We start from the raw sequence: 22,829 nt of genomic DNA, 5'->3' as shown, positions 1-22,829 counted from the left end.
GGAACGAGCACCACACGTCGGCATTCCATAGTGGAACTACCTAATGTCTGCTACACAGCGACCTCCAGCTATTCACCCAGACGTCGCTGCCAATTTATCAAACTCTTTGCCAGTCATCGCTGAAGCTCGGCCATTAGTCTAAGGTTACCGCCTTCGGTTGTCACAGCAACCACGAACCAAACCCCGGACAGCGCCAACCTTCCCAGAAAACTATTTACCAACTTTCAGCAGTTCAGCTGCGACATGCGACCTCTCCGCTCCTATTAGTTGATTATAGCCGCGCCCGCCTCCACATTCTCTGTTTACTATTCGACAATGAGGCCTTCAGTCACCCGAAAGTGGCCAATGGACTGGAACCTTCTTGGAAGCGGACTGGGTGTAGAGCGCTGAGCGAGAGCTGCGACGTGTGATTGGCTGAGGGGTTTACCTGTCAGTTAAACATGCAGGCGATGCGATTGGCTAGAGTGGGCGGGATGGGCGTGATCTCGCTTCAGGGCTCCGCCCCTCCCAGGACCTGCGCTTGGTCGCAGCTGACTCGCTGCTCAGTGCTCGGGACGAGCAGACATGGCGGCCGGGGGGTAGCGCTGCGGGGTCTTACATTCCCCCGCCCATCAGCAGCCGCTCACGGTGAGTTGTTCTAATCCGCTACGGGAGCAGTGGCCACACGCAAACCCACTACTACCTGGGGCCACAGCCACTCCCCCGCAGCAGGGGCCACGGCTCCTCCCCCTACCTCTTCTTATCAACAAACCAGTGACCCCTGTTCTGGACCTTGTACTGCGCTCTGCTATATCATATGCTGGCACTTTATGGTATTTTATCCCTAGTGTTGTAGTACTCTATGGTGTATTACCTCTAGTGCTGTGGTACCCTATGGTGTATTACCTCTAGTGCTGTGGTACCCTATGGTGCTGTGGTACTCTATGGTGAATTACCTCTAGTGCTGTATGCTGCTACTCTATGGTGTATTACCTCTAGTGCTGTCACTGTGGTACTCCATGGTGTATTTATTACCTGTAGTGCTGTGGTACTCTGATGTATTACCTGTAGTGCTGTGGCACTCTGTGGTGTGTATTACCTGTAGTGCTGTGGCACTCTGTGGTGTGTATTACCTGTAGTGCTGTGGCACTCTGTGGTGTGTATTACCTGTAGTGCTGTGGCACTCTGTGGTGTGTATTACCTGTAGTGCTGTGGCACTCTGTGGTGTGTATTACCTGTGGTGATGCATGCTGCTACTCTGTGAACAGTGCATTACCTGTAGATCTGCATGCTATGGACGGTGTATTACCTCATCTTCTAATGCTGTATGCTGCTACTCTGTGGTGTATTACTTCTACTGCTGTAATACTCTGTGGTGTATTACCCCTGTTGCTGGGCTACTCTAAAGTATTCCCTCTAGTGCTGTTACTCTATGGCAGGACTGTCCAAACTGTGGCCCTCCAGCTGTTGCGAAACTACACATCCCAGCATACCCTGCCATAGTTAGTTTTATCATTCACTAATAGCAAAATGGTGGCAAGGCATGATGGGACTTGTAGTTTCGCAACAGCTGGAGGACTATAGTTTGGACATGCCTGCTCTATGGTATATTACCTGTGGTGCTGTGCTACTCTATGGTGTATTACCTGTGGTGCTGTGCTACTCTATGGCGTATTACCTGTGGTGCTGTGCTACTCTATGGTGTATTACCTGTGGTGCTGTGCTACTCTATGGTGTATTACCTGTGGTGCTGTGCTACTCTATGGCGTATTACCTGTGGTGCTGTGCTACTCTATGGCGTATTACCTGTAGTGCTGTGCTACTCTATGGTGCATTACCTGTAGTGCTCTATGGTGTATTACCTGTAGTGCTGCATGCTGCTACTCTATGGACGGTGTATTACCTCTAATGCTGTATGCCGCTACTCTGCGGTGTATTACCTGTAGTGCTGTGCTACTCTGCGGTGTATTGCCTGTAGTGCTGTGCTACGCTGCGGTGTATTGCCTGTAGTGCTGTGCTACGCTGCGGTGTATTGCCTGTAGTGCTGTGCTACGCTGCGGTGTATTGCCTGTAGTGCTGTGCTACGCTGCGGTGTATTGCCTGTAGTGCTGTGCTACGCTGCGGTGTATTGCCTGTAGTGCTGTGCTACGCTGCGGTGTATTGCCTGTAGTGCTGTGCTACGCTGCGGTGTATTGCCTGTAGTGCTGTGCTACGCTGCGGTGTATTGCCTGTAGTGCTGTGCTACGCTGCGGTGTATTGCCTGTAGTGCTGTGCTACGCTGCGGTGTATTGCCTGTAGTGCTGTGCTACGCTGCGGTGTATTGCCTGTAGTGCTGTGCTACGCTGCGGTGTATTGCCTGTAGTGCTGTGCTACGCTGCGGTGTATTGCCTGTAGTGCTGTGCTACGCTGCGGTGTATTGCCTGTAGTGCTGTGCTACGCTGCGGTGTATTGCCTGTAGTGCTGTGCTACGCTGCGGTGTATTGCCTGTAGTGCTGCATGCTGCTACTCTATGGATGTTGGATTACCTCTAATGCTGTATGCTGCTACTCTATGGTGTATTACCTGTAGTGCTGTGGTACTCTGTGGTGTATTACCTGCAGTGCTGCATGCTGCTACTCTATGGTGTATTACCCCTGGCGCTGTGCTACTCTGTGGTGTATTACCTCTACTGCTGTGCTATTCTGGTGTATTACCCCTGGCGCTGTGGTACTCTGTGGTGTATTACCCCTAATCTGTGCTACTCTATGGTGTATTACCCCTAATCTGTGCTACTCTATGGTGTATTACCCCTAATCTGTGCTACTCTATGGTGTATTACCCCTAATCTGTGCTACTCTATGGTGTATTACCCCTAATCTGTGCTACTCTATGGTGTGCTACTCTGTGGTGTATTACCTCTGGCGCTGTGCTACTCTGGTGTATTACCCCTGGCGCTGTGCTACTCTGCGGTGTATTACCTGTAGTGCTGTGCTACTCTGCGGTGTATTACCCCTGGCGCTGTGCTACTCTGGTGTATTACCCCTGGCGCTGTGGTACTCTGTGGTGTATTACCTGTAGTGCACTATGGTGTAATTCCTGTAGTGCTGTATGCCGCTACTCTATGGACGGTGTATTATACCTCTAATGCTGTATGCTGCTACTCTATGGTGTATTACCCCTAATGCTGTGCTACTCTATGGTGTATTACCCCTAATGCTGTGCTACTCTATGGTGTATTACTTGGTTTTCCACATATACATCATTATTCATAGTTCTATATAAGTGTGTATAGTGTGGTGGGTGTTACAGCACAGTGGATGTACTAAAGTGCTGTGCGAAGGGTGTAGTGTCCAGTGTTAGGGTTTATGAGGGTGGTACTGTGCAGTGATTTGTTGTGGTTGTCCCTGTAAAAGCTGATGGTGCGTCCTTATTGCTGTGTCTTTGTGAATCACTACATTTTATGTTACCTCTCAAATGGGAAAATTGCTCTGCAGCCGGTGTGGCTGTGTACAGCACTGTGGGAATCAACAGCTGCTAATACTAATAAAATACATCTAGCTTTCAGCTGATTGCTTATGTTCCCCAAGTGTCTAGTACAGGTGCACATCAATCACGACATTGCATTATGTACGGTGTCATCGCCGGATGTGGGCATAGCTGAGATTTTCATACTTTATAGTCTGAAAAGCCTAGAGAATGGAATCGGTGAGTTCCAGGTCAATTTCACACTCTAAAGGTGCCCATACACTAGTAAGATTTATCTTCAGATCTGGCTGGTTGGAACAAAAACATGGTTATGGATGAGTGACAGTTTGTCAGTTTTCCAGCATTTCCAAGCAAATGGTCAACTGTCATTTGCTTTCATCCATAACCATGTTTTTGTTCCAACCAGCCAGATCTGAAGATAAATCTGCGTGTGTATGGCCACCTTAAAGGTGTGTACACACAGGGGCGATTTTGTGCAAAATCGCTGGAAATATGGTCGCTGAGCGACCATATTGCCCGCAATGGGAGTGTGCACCGGCGATATATCGCCGGGTGCGCGCTCCAGTTTTTGCCACTGTGGTGATCTCTTGTCGCAGGAACATGCTCCTGTGACCAGCTGATTACCACTGCCGGGCTCCCCCCGGCAGTTTCTTTTTCACCAGCGACCATCTCTGGTCGCTGATGTAAAGTAGAAACTGAGCAATATATTGCTCAGCCATATATGGCTGAGCAATATATCTCCCCCGTGTGTACACACACCTAGATCTTCATGCCTTATTAGCCACTAATTAGTGATCGCTTTATCTTTTGCCATCACCATAGAACAGTGGTTCCAAAATTGTGTCCTAAAAAGGACCCCTAACAGTGCATGTTTTCCAGGTCTCCTCACTGATCGACAAGTGAAATATGTATGTTCCTTTCAGGAAGAGGAATATGATCCTTAGTTCTACCACTCCTGGCCAGTTACCTTTATGCGTTATTGCCGTCGGAGGTCTCCTGAGCATAGCACAGGCATCCATGTTTAACCACCGTTCGGCCTATTGATTCTGTACTTTTATCTCCCATATTAATAATCTAACGCAGTGCTTCCCAAACGTGGGTTCCAAGGCATCCCAACTGTCCAGATTTGAAATATGTCCATGCTTGGCCACAGGTGACTTAATTTGAATTGGCTATCTACGCTGAACCATGGATATTTGTAAAACCTGGGTCATTGAGGGAACTGCATTTGGGAACCTCTGTTTTCTATACTGGAGTATAAGTGACCTATTGCACTCCATTCTGCCTGTAAAAGTGATCCACTCCTTTAACCAACAGTATTTAGATAAACACTCGCTGTAATAGAGAAAAAAAAGGGCAAGTCATTGAGTTTACACCTAGCAGAAAGCACGAATAAGCGGAAGGTGAATCCCTACAGGAGCACATACGACCCAGTAAAATTGCTTTTAACAAGGTTACTAAAGCATCTTCAGGTACTTATGTATTATCTGGACTCCCATGTTAAATGCACCCCATTTTTTCATACCCCTACTATCCAACTACACATGGAGTTGATTTTATATAGTGTGGCGAGCTCAGCGAGCCACCGTGCCCGAAGCGTGGCGAGCGGACGCGGTCTAATAAGAAAAACGGGATTCCAGATATTACATAAGTACCCATCTTCATTTTCCTACTGACATTACACTGTCAACATTTTTGTTGTTGACGGCATTAGTGTCAACCCAAGCCTCCTGGACCCCATACTCCCACTGTTTGAGCACCCACCACTTACAGTGTGCAATAGCATAGTCCTAACTCTCATCACTGAGAGTGTTCTAGTCCTGTCGCTGGTCCAGGTCCTGTCGGAATGGAAAGTTATCTGGGTCTCATGTATTTTGCTGGCTGGCAGCTGATCTCAGTAGATTAAGCTGGGTACACACCTATACAATTGTCTGGCCATTCTTCCAACCTCAAACGAAAGCCCGTTGGATTGTATAGGTTTTGTAGCTATCCCAACTTGTGGTAAGATCGATAAACGGCAATTTTAATATTCATCTGACTGAATGGACTCCTATCGGGGGGGGGAAGTGCAGTGTGCACATTCAAATCGAATTGCTGGCCGTTCTTGCTATAATACCCCATAGGCAGGAACACCCATGGGTGGGTTTACTAGCTGTGTGGTCCCTCCTACAGCACTGAATGTAAACACCATCACGTTCCCCTTTTTTATTAATTGAACCTAATTTCCTTCCAAAATATATAATATATATTTTCTAGAACACACTATATATAAATCTGTATACCTTCATTACCATTATGCCTATAACATTACATTTGAAGTATTATATATTAAATATATCTGATAACCACCTCAGATCTTTTTCTGTATACTGATTTTACCCACGCTTCTAGACATACTTGTAACATCTGTACTTGAAAAATGTGTCAAAGTGGATAGAAAATGAACGGACATGTTCTCTGATGTACAAAGACTGCAGTGATGTGTTCGAAGCTTCTTATGCAGGGTACACACCAGAGCGACCATGATCGCGTGATGGTTTCCTTTAAATCTTACGATCTGTTGGAGCAAACGATCTGATTACAATCTCTACACATTCCAATGTAGATGATGAATCTTTAGTGCAGCAGGTAAAATCTCCAAAACAACCAAACGACCGTCGAAATTGGGGGAATTGAGCCCAAATCGTTCTGGTGTGTACCCAGCATATGTCGAATGTCGTAAGTAACATTGTATAGGTGTGAACGCGCATATCGGCTGTAGTTTGTTCAGTCGGGAGTAGGGTCGGTCGAATGCTCAAATGAAACCCTAGATTGTATAGGTGCGTACCCTGCTTAAGTTTTCATTGCACTTTTTCACTACATAAAGCAATATATTGGATTCTGTTTGTAGTATATTTGGGTATAGTGCCTGTGTGGGGTCTTCTAGTAGGGTGTGGTATAGGGTTCCGACAGTCGGGATCCTGACAGACATTAGCTCGACGCCGGGATCCTGACTGGCCGGACTCAGACAGCGTGGCCAGGGCAACAAAGCCCACGCTGCGGGCACGGTGGCTCGCTACGCTCACCTTCTGTTCTCCCTCTATTGGGGTCGTGGGAGGGAGAATAGCCGGTTGCCGTCGAAAACTCGTCTGTCGGTGTTTTAACAGTCGGGATCCCGACATCGTGTAAATGACTGTCGGGACCCCGTCCGGCACTCTTCTAGTAAGTCTGGGCGTCTCTGTCTCTCTGCTGATGACTTTCTCTCTCATTAGTAGCATCATATTAGCCGAAGCACTTTGTAAGTGGTGCATGGTTCACATATCTCTATGGCACATGTATACAACCAAACTGCTGCTTTATTACCGCTTCTGCTGGCCGACCTGAAAGCACAGGGCTCATTCAGTACACCAGGATTTGTGCCTGCTTGCTTTTCATATACATAGGGTCTTATTATACTGGAAGGAAATGCCGGGTTCATTAGCAAGATAATAGGAGAGGAAATCCCTGCCCTGGAGATGGCACCAGTCACACAGTGTATATAGGTAAATAAGGGTCAGACATTTGCATGTCTTTCTGTTGGGTGGTGGTATAAGCACTGTATGCGGAGTATTGGAGTTACCAGGAGCAGGTGTGCATATCACTAATGGAGGATTCAGTAGTCTGTTCTTAATGCAGTGTGTGTGTGTAGGGGGGCAGGGGTGTCAATTTGTGACCAGTAGAACTTCAACAAACAGACCGGGGTGGGTGTACCAGATAGGCACCTTTGTTCAATGTCTCAAGTCCGTGATATTCTTTATAATCATGAGATAATGTATCCTTACCTGTTAATAATGATATTTTATGTAATGGAGGCCGATCAATTCATTTGTGGAATGTAGCTCAAAGGCGTAAGTGCGAGGAGTTATCCCACGATAATGCCTGGTGTTAGCCGTGTTCATTTGCAGCACGGGCGCGATGCAGCTGTCCTATCGAAACTAGGTCCGAAGCTCTGCTCACCACTCAGTAGGGTGCGAGCGGGCATCTGCCATAAATGCAGCCCCGGGGACTATTCCTGGAAAGTAATTGTGTAACTCTGGCATTTAACCCTGGAGCTAAGGGCCTAATTCAGACTTGATTGCAAAACACATTTTTTTTCTCAAAGAGAGAGAGTTAGAATTTTGTTTCTGTGCAGGGTAAATACTGGCTGCTTTATTTTTAAATTGCCATTTAGATTTCGGTTTGAACACACCCCACCCAAATCTAAAGGCCCCAATAAACTGGACCGACTTGTCTGAGGCGCAAGTCGAACCAGTTTTCCCTTGAACTTCCCCAGCAGCTTCCAGGGACTCCTTTATCCGATTTGGCACTTGATGTTCCACTTTTTTTACTTGCAATAAATTGTATGCAATTTATCGCATGTGAAAGGACTCACGGGGGAGTTCAAGGCAAATCGCGGGTGCACATATGATTTATCTCATGAGCAGCACGTCCGAACTCCGTCCTGGTGCGCAACAGACGGTGCATCGGGTCGGTTTGGATGTCAAACACGTGCGATTTGGAGCCATTTGGTTGGAAACAGGCCGTATTGCACAAGTGTATGGGGGGCCTTAACTCTCTCTGCACATGTTACATCTCCCCCACCTGCAGCGTATCATGGTTTTGTCCATTTGCTAAAAAAAAGTGCTTTGCGATGAAGTCTGAATTAAGCCTTAAGTTCCCGCAAATTAATTAACTTGCCCAATATGTAAAAGATAAAGACACAGGACTTGTGACTGCATGTTAATATAAAGGACTTGGCATTCCTCCGAGACTTGTAATATCTGATCATTCACAACGGAGGAGGTTTCCTAAAAATCACCAGATTTAATTGGTGGCCTCAGAATTTACTATTCAGAGATAATTTTCGTGGCTATTAGTAAGTATTGTGGCCTCACCTGTGCAATATAATCAGATAAACCTCATAAACATGGGATGTACAGTATGTTATATACATAATAATAGGACCACAAAGGCCAGAGCCCCCATATATTGTGCTCTTCTGAGGTACCTGTGAGATGCTAGAAGTCGTGTCCCTCACAGTCAAGTAGGGATCCTCCGCGTAATACATTCTGATTCTCTAGCTGTGCAGTGAGCGGTAAAATGTGCCATCATGGTTCAGAGACCAGTGTATGATTTCTGTATTACCTGTGTAATACATCCCCAAGTTCCATCACTGCAGTCATGATGCTGGCCTTGCTCTGTTTATTAAAGTGGCACCCGGTGGCGGTTTAGCCAAGACCAAGCAAATTGGGAGCTGGAACTGGCGATCCTGCAGAAATGGCGTCACAAACAGATAATGGCAGTTATAAATAAATGTCTTTATGTACTGTGCGGCATCCGATACCTTTATAATACCCCTTTTACACCAAAAACCCTGGTCGGACCCTGGTCTTTGAATTCTGGAGTTTCCAGGATCTGACCTTGCTTTATACCCCATTTACACAGCACTTCGACCTGGGTCTATACCATTTACACTGAACCTGGGTCAACCCAGCATTTTCCTGTGGATGTCATTAAAAATGCTTGCTCGTTGCCACGGGGGGGTGAAATTGCTTGTTGCCGCAGCACCCGTGGACAGCTTCCCCAGTGCGGTAGAGGACCCGTGTAAAAGGACACGGCTTGACCCTATTTACACCGCCGCTGACCCGGATTTTTCGGCGGTGTAAAAAGGGTATAAGCTTGTATGTGACTTTCTCCGGCTTTAGGTATTTTACAGGATGCACATTCACTTCTGAGACTTAATAACTACGAAGTCAAATGAGCAAAATGTACTATTCTGTGTTTGTGATGAGTCAGTGCTTTATTTGTCATTGTACATTACATGTTCTAGTCTTTTTTATTTATATTGTATTCTTTTGTATCTTTCAGCATTTAGTAACCACCCGAAACCCCAATTCCTGGCGATCCTAAAATGTCAGGGTAACTCTTCTACATTCCCAGCCAGACTACTCAGGGAACAATGGATCGGAACAAACGGAACTCGATTGCCGGCTTCCCCCCTCGCTTAGAGCGGATTGACGATGGCCTTGGAGGAGAGGGTGGGATTGCTCAGATGGAGAAAGTCTACTCCTCCTCCTACAATGCTCTCATCAGCGCCTTCTCCAGACTCACGCGGCTCGACGACTTCACATGCGAAAAGATTGGCTCTGGCTTCTTCTCCGAAGTTTTTAAGGTAACTGAATAATGATTCCAACGTCCTCCTATAAAGAAACTGTCATTTGCTGGTTGTAGGGGCAGGACTGGCCGGGCTGAGAGTGTTGGTTTTCTTCCCCTTGTTGTCTGTGATCTGACGGCATGCACCTTGCGGGACTGTTGGATCTAATGGGGTAGATTTATGTTCAAAGCTGAGATGCTCTGTGGCTTCCGTATGGAACAAAAATAAGTTTAACAATCTGCATGTCAGGTTCTGTAATTACAAGCTCCTGTAACGGAGACACCGGACATTAGTACGGTCTCTTCTGAAGGAATCATTTACTGGGCTCAATCTCCTTGAGATCAGAGCTTGTACTTAAATATTTTAAACTTCCAGATGTCATTGCTTGGCAGACCCGGATCTTGGCCTTGAAATAAGGGCTGCTGGAGTCCCTGCCAATAAGGGATACTAATCCTGGGGGATTTTTTTAAATCGTGGTGGTTGAAAATGCTCAATCCCGGAATTAAGCCCAAAACCGGCCGCCCCGCACAGGTATTTACTTGTATGGTCGGACGGGGTGGCTGGGAGCAGCAGAGTCAGGATGCACCTGGCTGCGCAGCATGACCTCTGACCATGTGACTCTGCGCAGAGCTGCACAGCAGGAGACGGGAGCAGCAGGGCATGCCCAGTCTAACCCAGAAATACCGGCAATTTTAGGGCCAAACCCCATGATCCCGCCTTTGCGGATCCTAGGATTGGCCACCATACCGCTCATGTCACCTTCAGAAACACGCAGAATAGATGTTTTAGAAATCTCCAGATCATACCTGCTTTCGCTTTCATTTTAGAGCCCTGTTTGTCTTATCCATACGGAACATATCGCTGTTTATTGCAATAGACTGTATGTATAAACCTGGTTTGACCATACTTGCCTCAGGGCGATTGTGTGGGTGGTACTCAGAAGGGGGCGTGTCATAAAGACTTGCATCCAAATGTCGATGAGCCCCAAAGCCGTTACGAAGTTCTACTGTACTTGTTGAAGAAAAGACAGTGATACGTGTCGCACCTTTTGCATGTCTTTTGTGTTTTACATGTTCCATGTAAGTGGCCGTGGGAACCCTTATTTAAAATGCATGTAGCTATAGGGATCATTGAGGCAGATTAAGCCTGGTAAAATGATAAAGTGCTGATAAAACAGGGATAAAGTGGATGGTGATCATGCACCAGCCTAAATACTTTGCTATTGGGTTGTATTGTGTGTTCATTTTTGACTCCTTTTTAACCATTTATAGCATCAAGCAGATATTTTACTGCTGATTCTTTGGGGTTGATTCAATATGGTGCGGAGTGATTAGCGCTGGGAGGAAGCTCCCAGAACTATTGTAATCGGTACGCTGCTAAGTTGGAGAATGCAGGTACTCGCGGAATGTTTAGTTGCGAGTACTTAGTCACAAGTACCATCATTTTCCTCCTGCGACGCTGTTTGCGCTGTTCTAGGGCTTTAAACCGCTCTAGTTTTTGACAGATTTCTGCTGGCACCCTACGACGGGAGCAAGGAGAGATCCACTAGTCTGAGTTAGCGGCGCCCTGATTAGCGTAGCTTCACTGCGCACCGTATTAAATCGACCCATTTGTTTGACACACAGCTGCTATCGGAGAACACTTGTGTACAGTAGTGCAGTGTTGGACCCCAGGACAATAGGAATAAACATCTCTGCCTGATGATATAAGTGTAGGACTGAAAGCACAGGTGAAAATAGGAGAAATATAACAAAGTGCTACATTATTGTAGGAGATTTTGGATGGTTAATACGTTATCTGATTGTGGGAAAATGTTATGCCTAGAAACACAACTGCTCATTATGTCATTATTTCCCAGCTAAGGTATTATCTGGAAGAGCCACTGGGCATCGCCAGGTTGTTGAAGGGGGTTCTGCTAGGTTGTTGCAGTAATAATAATTATACAAGCTACTGTATTTCACCACTTTCATATCCCAATTGCACTAAATCTGAGACACCCAGGTTGAATTGCCGGGTTGGTCGACCTGGGTTATTAGGTTTTGATGCTTTCACACTGCACCTCGACCTAGGTGGACAAGGCAGCAACCTGGCAATAAGCCGGGTTATAAGTGCGATGTGATAGAGGTATTAGTGGCAGTGGGATACACATTGTTTCCTGTAGGTAGACATATCCTAGTACAGGCCAGGCCAACCTGTGGCTCTCTAGATGTTGTGAAACTACAAATCCCAGCATGCCTTGCCACAGCTCTAACACTCCCTTATAGCAAAACTGTGGCAAGGCATGATGGGATTTGTAGTTTGACAACATCTGGAGAGCCACAGGTTGGCCAGGCCTGTCCTAGTAGTTTACAAACACCCGTGGTTAATGTTTACATGGCCTGGCCAATAACATTACATCTGATTGTTCTAGTTCACTTGCTGCTGTTCATTTGCCAAATGCTCGTAATGAGCCTCCATATTATGAAAGGCTGAGTAATGTGCATGAGATAGCTGCAGTGTTGGGAGCCCGCCTGCTTGCTCTCGCACTCCTCCTGCAGCAGGTTCCCTTGTTAGGAGGGGTTAGGTTATCTTACACGGCAGACGGTGACTGATAACCTGGCAGATTTGCCGAACACAACTCTTTCACCGATATCAGATGCCATCAGCACATTCCACGGCCGATAGTTTGTGCGCACCCATCTTAATAGTCTGGTTGGCTATTTCAGCCACACCCATTGCATACAATCCATCATGCAGCCCTGCAATCTCTGCAGTGACTCATAAGCAGCAGAGTGGGTTGTATCAGAGAGCTCAGTGCGGCCCTGTCATAGGATTCCATCTTTCCAACAAGACAGCTCATCAAAGTATGCCCTTTTAGAAAATGCCCCGGCCGCCTGTAAGTGCTGTTATTGTGCATGGGATACATCTAGTGGCAACAGCCCAGCCGCAAAATAGCGGTAGCTCACAAAACAGGACGTTGCAGTACCGACACCGACCACTAGGGTAAGCGCCTCTTCTAGCAATGTCGACACAAGAACTAGAGTTCTAAGATTTGTTTCCATGGCGGAACATCTACACACAAGCCTTAGGTCTTCATATGCACTGCCAAACTCCGGCTGGACTCTTGACATCAGGCTCCAGGTTTGGCGGATGAGAATGTTCCCGGCCTAAATGGATACTGCCTATAGTAAAGTTTTGGAGGAGGGTAAATGGTCCAGGGTGGTGGTTCATGGTTTGGCCATGGGTTTTAGTGAAAGTAAATGACAGTGATACAGAGTTACAACATTATCCCACAGAACATTATCCCCTGAGTTCCTGTGCAGAAAGTGAAGCCCAGCACGATGGGCCTGATTCAGGTTTGATCAGTCGGGACAGAGTTCAGGCCAGTGCGAACGCCTTCGGCGTGTATGACACTTGCAGGGGTGTTCGCATGGGAAGGGGGCGGGCCAGGACAGGGGAAGGCCCACATGCGGAGACCACCGCATGATTCTTCCCCCGTGCAGCCGCGTGTGATGGGATGTGTACGCGTTATATATATCCCCTCACATGCAAATGTGGAGATTCGAGCAGTGTGTGTGTGTGTGGGGGGGGGGATACGATTGGTGGGCTGGTGGCGTTTTCCTGTTTACTAGTCTGCGAACATATGCTGTCTAGCGAACATACGACCCATAATGCATTGCTGGTCTGAGTGGAAGATTCAGACTGGCCTGCACAGATCCATACCTCCCAACATGATGCTCTCCTGATTGCCAGCACCTGTGGTGACACCTTTCTTATCTATTACCCAGCTCCCCAAAGGTGATGGCAATCATACATTACCAGGGAAGTGCAGGAACAGAGCATTGTGTCCCTCCAGGAGAGGGTTATGTTCGGAGATATGCAAATCCCTGACTGTAGCCCCATCAAACACCATTGATATGAAGTTGAAAGCCTGCTGTGACCCAGGCTCGACCCACAACATCAGTGCCCGACCCACTAATGGGCGAGAGTCCTCGCAGCTAAGTTCTAGTGGCAAGCCTTCCTAGAACAGTAGTAACTGGTATAGCCGCAGAGGCCAGGATTAGCTCCACTGTGTGCCTGTGATATTGGGATGAGATGTTCATCCCATAATTTCATTAGTTTAGTTTTTTTGTGAGCCCCAGAAACTGGGACTATTGTATTGTATTGTAGTGTGTGTGTCTGTGTGCAACTGGCGCCTGTTTGTCACAGGACCGCAGTAAATGAATTATCCGTGCGGTTCCCCATGTAAGTAAATCAGTCCAGCTCGTCCCTGCTCTATCGCTCACCTGCCCCAAGGGTTTTCTCTGCAGGTTCAGAGTTAATGCCTGATCATCTGTAACTGCTGATCGTTTACTGGACCTTCTACACGTGCAGAGCCTGTGGGACAGAAGGGAAAGGCTGAGCGGATTAATAACTGCAACAATATGTTATGCCGGGGTGTGGAATGTGCACGGAAGCTTAGATTGAGCGACCTGCAGCCCTTATGTTATCTGAGCTGTTTGTCCTATATTTGCTTCGTTCGTTCTGATCGGAGAAGGAAATCCAATGACTCCTTGATTGTTACAAAAGCTGCGGGGTGACAGAGGCGTCTCTCCTTTCTGGTTCCGTCTGTCCGCATCCTCCGTCACCGTTCTGCACCTGCCGCGGTACACCGGGGTTCAGGACCCTCTGCTTCTGGTTTAAACCGTTTTTAATATTGAATTTGTCATCTCTTATATTGAAGATATAACCAGTATTTAACTTCTAGTTTAATTGAGCCTGCTGCCCCTCGCAGAAAGCGGCATTGATCCCTGTATATCCACCAGCATGGTACTTACATAATACTTACATGTGGTTAGAATTATTATCACTCCATTTCATTAAGTAAGCAGATTGTCTTAATGGTTTTAAAGATTTCTTTTGCATATTCTTGTTTTTGGCAGTTGATGTACAGTTCAGTTCCCATGGCGACTGATTATGTATTCTGGGAAGTCACATGATAGGCTTTGGATACGCAGTGACAGATACTTATCTAGCCACACGTCTCAATTTATCAAAGATTAAGGGTAATGTGCAGGCCTTTTTGAATGTTAGAGGGGCACCTATCTCTGCCCTACGGTCTAGGCGCCAGTGCCTGCAGGATGCAGCAAATGGGTACAAGGCCAGCTTGCGGAAGGGCATTAACGCACATATTAGCTGTAAGAGCCTCATTTGTGACACCACAATCTCGCTTGCACCACTGTAGCCTCAATTTGATGTATCCACACCAGTGATTTTGAAACGTCGGTGCTCCAGCTGTTGTTGAACTACACATCCCCACATGCCCTGCAACAGTTTTAGCAAGGCCAAATAGCAGAATTTTGCAGGGCATGCTGGGATGTGTAGTTCAACAACCGCTGGAGTGTCAAAGCTCCCAATCACTGATTTATACCTTTTTTAAATGGACACGGAGAGATAAGCAGAGCTAAGATACTCTGTGCTTCTGGTTTCTTCTTTCTTTTTTTTTTCCTTATCTATTATAAACCAGTTTCTAAAAATGAAACCCGTAGGCGCTCTGACACTTGTCAAATGAATTTCAAACCACTTTTCTATATCAAGCATGCAAGGCACTGAGGAAATGTGCAGAAAATACACAGATATGCATTAAACCGCTCTGACTGCCGTCGACTGTTGACTGGATTACCCTGAGATGTCGGTGCAGATTGTGAACGGTGTGTTCCCACTTTGTAGTGTTTTCATGCATTGTTTCCCCACATTGTATAATACATCTCTATGTGCAACAAACATCAAGCTTCCAAGTTTTTCTTCCTACTTGATAAGTGAATATTACTGCTGACTGTACATAAGCAATGTCTATCGGGTTACCTTGCTAAATTAGTGACCCTTTCCAGTACCTCCTGTATAGTGTTCCGTCACCTGCTCACCTCAGAGGCGGCCATGTTGACCATAAGGTCACTGGAGGCACTTTTATGAATTGATACACAAAAAGGGCTTCCTCTGCTTCATTTAAACCGGGGTTGGGGAACCTTTGGCCCTCCAGCTGTTGCTAAACTACGCATCCCAGCATGCCCTGCTACAGTTTAGCATGGCCAAATAACAAAACTGGAGCAGGGCAGTATGTGATGTGTAATTAAACAACAGTTGGAGGGCTGAAGGTTCCCCCATCCCTGACAACGGACACATCAATACATATCGGTCTATTGAGCAGTGATCCTGAACAATGAACACTGGGTAACATGTATATAAATCACATTAGACTGCGCTGACTGAAAATCTCTACATGAAGTGCGGCTGCTCTCAGTCTGTTTACAGTGAAACCCGAAGCAGAGTCTGGGTAGTATTTGGCAAAGGGCGCGCTGAGCATTAGGTAAATATTCCCGGGCCAGGTGGCTTGCAGCAGACTTCAGCGCCTGTTCCAAATAATTGAGAAAATGGCACTTCCAGCAGGCAGGAGCTGCAGACTTCATCCCGTCAGAAACAGGTTTCAGGGCAGGGATTTATGCCTGTAATCAATTATGGGGACATAGTTTTCCCCAAACTGTACACCTCAACTTTGAACTCCTGCTTCCAAAGCTATTTAAGCTGCGGCTGAGATTATTATTAAATGCTGCCCAGAGATTCTTTTAGATGGGGTATCTGTGATTTGTGTGCAGAGAGAGCAGCCTGTAATTACCAAACCTCCATCCTCATCCTCCCCCTGCCTGTTGGGACAGGCTCGGTGTGTCCATGTGCTGGGAACTCTATGCCTTGTTTCTTTCTCAGTATAGAATGGCAGACTGAAAGCAATTATCTGTTTGGTATAGTACAACCCACAGGAATTCAGGTTCGTACTCCCTAATGATAAAGGAGACTGTGCTGTAGCTCCTCTCTGTATGTATTAATGTACCAAAGGACACATCGAATAAGAAATTCCTGATGAATGAATTGATCCTTGAAGACCAGAGGTTTGGAGAACTCTATAAACCTTTCGTCTCCTGCTTGGCCAAACAAGTGTATTGTTTTCCAGAACCTAAAACGTCAAAATGGGATTCCAGTGCTGGCACACCTCCGTTCATGATGGTTTGTAACCGGTTAAAGCTTTTACAATTCAAACACAATGTGCAAACATTTGAACAAGTGGTGACGGGACTTTGTGCTCCAGGAAACTGACCTGTCACCTGCACACGGAGGCCGCCATCTTGTAGCCTAAGTCTATTGTGTGTATAAAATGATTCAATATTCTTTGTAAAGTGCTGCATAATATGTGGATGCTATATAAATAACTTTATTGTACACAGCAAAAATTCAGTATTAATAAGGTTTCCAGCAGACATTGATAGATTGTGTTTTCTTAGTCTGTAAAAAAAGAGATATAATTAGCAATAAAACGTCTTGTTCCATCTCCTTGTTGGCCTGTAGGCGAGACTCGAGAGATATCACATGAATGTAGTTTTCTACCAGTGTAGCTTTAGCTGATGTTAAATGTTCAGTCCATGGTGACTTCTCTGTGGCTCTGCATTGACACAGAATATCCTCTTTGTGTTCTCTACGGACAGTTAAATATTGGGAGGATATCGGCATCATTTGCAGCATGGGAATGGCAGGTTGTGCATATGGTTTAATGGGTTTGCCTTAATGCGCACTCCTGCAGGTCACGTGTGTTTTTGCCAACCAAAAAAAAACAGCAGTTCGTACATCCCTAAACACCATCGCCAGGTCATCAAAAAGATCAGGATTCCGGCGATGGCGGCCCGGAAAGGGGCGGTTTAGACACTAGTGGGGGATTTAGGGGTTGGGGGCGGGGGTCTTGGCATTTGGGTTTGGTTGCGGGGGTTACAATATGGCTGTGGGGGGTTGGATTTAGGCACTGGTGCGGTTCCATGTGGGGTGGGGGGTGGGAGGGATTAAGATTAGGCTGCTTGAAGGGAGGGTTGGGGAGGGGGTGTTAGGAGACCGGTACCTGACCCATGTCTGTATTCCGTCCTTCAGGATCCCACGTCGGTCTTCTGACCGCCTGTCATCCTTATGTATCCCTCCAATACCATGCTGTGTGTCTGCGGTATCTCTGTATTGTGTTCTGTCCTGCGCAAGTTCTTCTTGTCTCTGCAATCTCTGTATGTCCTGTACATGTTCTTTGTCACTGCAATGTCTTTATTATACCATGTCCTGCAGAGACTGTAATATCTCCAGGGTCACTGTATTACACGGTGTCCTGCTGATGTATCTCTGTGGGATCTGTACATGTTCTTTGTCACTGCAATGTCTTTATTATACCATGTCCTGCAGAGACTGTTATATCTCCAGGGTCACTGTATTACTGTGTCCTGCTGATGTATCTCTGTATGTCCTGTACATGTTCTTTGTCACTGCAATGTCTTTATTATACCATGTCCTGCAGAGACTGTAATACCTCCAGGGTCACTGTATTACACTGTGTCCTGCTGATGTATCTCTGTGGGATCTGTCATGCAGATGTTTTGTGTTTCTGTGGGCTCTCTGTATTGTGCTCTGTTTTGTACGTGTTCTGACATGTTGTTGTCATTGATTATGACACATGTTTTTTGAGTGTCGACTCGGGAAAAACAAGGAAATACATTCCAGTGGAAACAGAGACATTGGAGAGTGAGAGCTAGCAAAGTACCGGGTAAATAAGCCGGGTCTTACCCGGGATTTTATTGGAAAAGTGGTACTAGTATCAATGTACTATACGGTGTCCTGCACATGCTGCGTCACCTCCTCTGGTATTTCTCTATTATTATATACTGTGTCCTGCACAGGCTGCGTCACCTCCTCTGGTATCTCTCTATTATTATATACTGTGTCCTGCACATGCTGCGTCACCTCCTCTGGTATCTCTCTATTATTATATACTGTGTCCTGCACAAGCTGTGTCACCTCCTCTGGTATCTCTCTATTATTATATACTGTGTCCTGCACATGCTGCGTCACCTCCTCTGGTATCTCTCTATTATTATATACTGTGTCCTGCACAGGCTGCGTCACCTCCTCTGGTATCTCTCTATTATTATATACTGTGTCCTGCACATGCTGCGTCACCTCCTCTGGTATCTCTCTATTATTATATACTGTGTCCTGCACAGGCTGCGTCACCTCCTCTGGTATCTCTCTATTATTATATACTGCACAAGATGTGTCACCTCTCCAGTGTCTCTATATACTGTGTCCTGCACAAGCTGTCACCTCTCCGGTATCTCTATGTACTGTGTCCTGCACAAGCTGTGTCACCTCTCCAGTGTCTCTATATACTGTGTCCTGCACAAGCTGTGTCACCTCTCCAGTGTCTCTATATAATGTGTCCTGCACAAGCCGTCACCCCTCTGGTGTCTCTATATACTGTGTCCTGCACAAGCTGTCACCTCTCCAGTATCTCTGTATTATACTGTGTCCTGCACAAGCTGTCACCTCTCCGGTGTCTCTATATACTGTGACCTGCACAAGCTGTGTCACCTCTCCAGTGACATAGAAACATAGAATTTGACGGCAGATAAGAACCATTTGGCCCATCTAGTCTGCCCCTTTTTTACCCTTCAGGTAAACTCAACCCTTTTTAATCCTTGTTTCTTTGTAAGGATATTCATATGCCTATCCCAAGCATGTTTAAATTGTTCTACTGTCTTAGCCTCTACCACCTCTGATGGGAGGCTATTCCACTTATCCACTACCCTTTCTGTGAAGTAATTCTTTCTAACATTTCCCCTGAACCTACCTCCCTCCAGTTTCAGTGCATGTCCTCGTGTTTTATTACTTGTTTTCCTTTGAAGAAAATTTCCCACCTGCACTATGTTAAAACCCTTGATATATTTGAAGATTTCTATCATGTCCCCCCTTTCCCTTCTCTGCTCCAAACTATACATGTTAAGATCTTTTAGTCTATCCAGGTAAGTTTTGTGATGTAGGCCATGAACCATTTTAGTTGCCCTTCTTTGTACACTCTCCAATGTATTTATATCCTTCTGAAGATATGGCCTCCAGAACTGGACACAGTATTCCAGATGAGGTCGTACCAATGACCTATAAAGTGGCATTATTACGTCTTTTTTTCTGCTACTGATTCCTCTCCCTATGCAACCAAGCATCTGACTAGCCTTCCTCATTGCTTTGTTACATTGCCTCCCTGCCTTTAAGTCACTTGAAATAGTGACTCCTAGATCTCTTTCCTCCTCAGTAGTTTCCATTATAGTACCCTTGATACTATATTGAGCCTTTGGGTTTTTGAGTCCCAAGTGCATAATTTTGCATTTTTTAGCATTAAACTGTAGTTGCCATTCTCTTGACCAATTCTCAAGTTTACTTAGATCATCAGTCATTTGATTTACCCCTCCTGGTGTGTCTACTCTGTTGCATATCTTTGTATCATCTGCAAAAAGGCATACTTTCCCTTCAATACCATTTGCAATGTCACTGACAAAGATATTAAAGAGCACTGGTCCAAGTACAGATCCCTGGGGTACTCCACTGGTAACATGTCCCTCCATAGAATGCACTCCATTTACGACAACTGTCTGTTTCCTATCCTGCAACCAGGTTCTTATCCATTTAATTGTTTTATAATCCAATCCCACACTTTCAAGTTTATTTAGTGTCTCTATATACTGTGTCCTGCACAAGCTGTCACCTCTCCGGTGTCTCTATATACTGTGTCCTGCACAAGCTGTGTCACCTCTCCAGTGTTTCTATATAATGTGTCCTGCACAAGCTGTCACCTCTCCGGTATCTCTATATACTGTGTCCTGCACAAGCTGTCACCTCTCCGGTACCTGTATCTCTATATACTGTGTCCTGCACAAGCTGTGTCACCTCTCCAGTGTCTCTGTGTTATATATATACTGTGTCCTGCACAAGCTGTGTCACCTCTCCAATGTCTCTGTGTTATATATATATATACTGTGTCCTGCACAAGCTGTGTCCCCTCTCCAGTATCTCTATATACGGTGTCCTGCACAAGCTGTCACCTCTCCAGTATCTCTATATACTGTGTCCTGCACAAGCTGTGTCACCTCTCCGGTATCTCTTTATACTGTGTCCTGCACAAGCTGTCACCTCTCCGGTACCTGTATCTCTATATACTGTGTCCTGCACAAGCTGTGTCACCTCTCCAGTGTCTCTGTGTTATATATATACTGTGTCCTGCACAAGCTGTGTCACCTCTCCAATGTCTCTGTTATATATATACTGTGTCCTGCACAAGCTGTGTCACCTCTCCAGTATCTCTATATACGGTGTCCTGCACAAGCTGTCACCTCTCCAGTATCTCTATATACTGTGTCCTGCACAAGCTGTGTCACCTCTCCGGTATCTCTTTATACTGTGTCCTGCACATGCTGTGTCACCTCTCCAGTATCTCTGTATTATATATATACTGTGTCCTGCACAAGCTGTGTCACCTCTCCAGTGTCCCTGTGTTATATATATACTGTGTCCTGCACAAGCTGTGTCACCTCTCCAGTATCTCTATATACGGTGTCCTGCACAAGCTGTGTCACCTCTCCAGTGTCTCTGTGTTCTATATATACTGTGTCCTGCACATGCTGTGTCACCTCTCCAGTGTCCCTGTGTTATATATATACTGTGTCCTGCACATGCTGTGTCACCTCTCCAGTATCTCTATATACGGTGTCCTGCACAAGCTGTCACCTCTCCAGTATCTCTGTATTATACAGTGTCCTGAATACCTCGTTTATCTCTCTGGACTCTCCATATTATACTCTGGGGCAGTGGTTCCCCAACTTTTTTGAATTGCGGCACCCAAAAAATGTTTTTTTAAGTACATTATATTTATTGTCATCCTTCGGGTGAGTTTTGTGGTGAGGGACACTATTTGCTTTGGTTTGTACACATGTTTTATGATTTGGAGCCACTATCACTGGTATTGCCCTATTACATTGACCATCAATAATTTGAATTGTTCCTGGACCACTAACTCAATGCACCCCTGCAAGTGTCCCGAGGCACCCCAGGGTATCACAGCACACAGTTTGGGAACCACTGCTCTGGGGTGGATTCTATTGTTTCTGCCATGACTGGAGCTATTCAATTGTTGGTTCTGCTGTGCGGGAGTTCCGCAGGTGCTCATTATTTCTGCTCGCACCCTCTTGAAGCAGAGAGTAGAAATCCATCTAGAGATGGGCTATTAGGTACCCAAACTCAGTGACCCCGGTGATTTCCTTGACAAGCATAATAAGTAACTGGCATTTTCCCAGAACTATTAAATATCGCCCGTTACTTACACGTGCCACAAAAACAATTGAATTCCCCCTTTGCCCTGCATATGTTCTGCGTCTGCAGTATCTCTGTATTGGGCTCTGTCTTGCATGGCTTGTGTATTGTGTAATCTGTGGGATTCCGTTATCACGACTTACATCACTCTGCCGAAACCATCATCGTTCCGTTATACGCGTAGAGTTTGGGGGTTTATTTCTTGCCTGCAGCTCATAAAACGAGAAGCTGATCTGCGATTCTTCTGCTTTTGGTTGTTGGGTTTTTTCCCTTTGACTGCTCATTTAGAGTAAATGTAAACCTTAAATATGAATTTCATTATCAGGAGCTTTCTTCAACTGCAACCAATGATGTTCCCAGGGTCAGAATTGCATGCAAACATTGTTGTTCTTGCTGCATGAGACGGTCCTCAGTTCCTGCAGGATGCATGGTGTATATTTGACCACCCTCCCTTATTTACATGGAATATACTGCAATATCCCATTTCTAAATTAGTTTACATTTGTTTGTTTCTTTCACTGTATAGTAGGGATGTCCATTGGTGCAGTCACCAGACATCGATGATAATAAACTGATGGATGACCATCGATAGTTTTAGCTATTGATGGTCATCCATTTTCTTTGACTGACAGGCCTGTGGGCCAATCAGAATGTGGGGGCAGGGCTTCAGGGTTGTTGGGGGGTGGACCTATGCTCTGTCCTTGAGGGGAAAAAAAAAATTTGGTTCTGCTGCGCCATCGATGGAGAGAAATCATCTAGTTCTCTCCCATCGATAGCAAATGTATTCGACATTGGCCATAATCCATTGATTATTTAGAATCATCGATGGACGTCCCTACTAGACAAAACAATACTCCAGCATCAGCACTGCAGATGGTGCAGCTACATAGTCAATATCTTCTCCAGCCCGTCCTACCTCGGACCTTATTGGCACACTTGTGCCGCTATAAATGATTTGCTGACCTTCGAACTGGCGACCAAATGATTGGACAGTTCACCCAATTGTATCTTCTATTTAGTAGAGGAGTTCTTCTGTCCACTCTGTGCATATTACACACGG

At 45.8% G+C, this 22,829-nt stretch overlaps 1 protein-coding gene across 1 annotated transcript in view; it reads left to right on the top strand.

Moving 5' to 3' along the window:
• The first annotated feature begins 474 nt into the window (after positions 1–474).
• TESK2 (testis associated actin remodelling kinase 2) overlaps positions 475–22,829 on the top strand; it is a 63,031-nt gene continuing 40,676 nt past the window's right edge. Inside the window, exons 1-2 of the mRNA XM_083157501.1 lie at positions 475–627; positions 9,310–9,613. Of these exons, the coding sequence (XP_083013627.1) occupies positions 9,401–9,613 (213 nt within the window). The 5' untranslated portion in view covers positions 475–627; positions 9,310–9,400. The remainder of the gene's footprint in view (positions 628–9,309; positions 9,614–22,829) is intronic.

The sequence above is a fragment of the Crinia signifera genome, chromosome 8 (genome assembly GCF_055691185.1).
Source record: "Crinia signifera chromosome 8, ASM5569118v1, whole genome shotgun sequence".
Classification (NCBI taxonomy): domain Eukaryota; kingdom Metazoa; phylum Chordata; class Amphibia; order Anura; family Myobatrachidae; genus Crinia; species Crinia signifera.
This window is presented reverse-complemented; position numbering and strand designations above follow the sequence as displayed.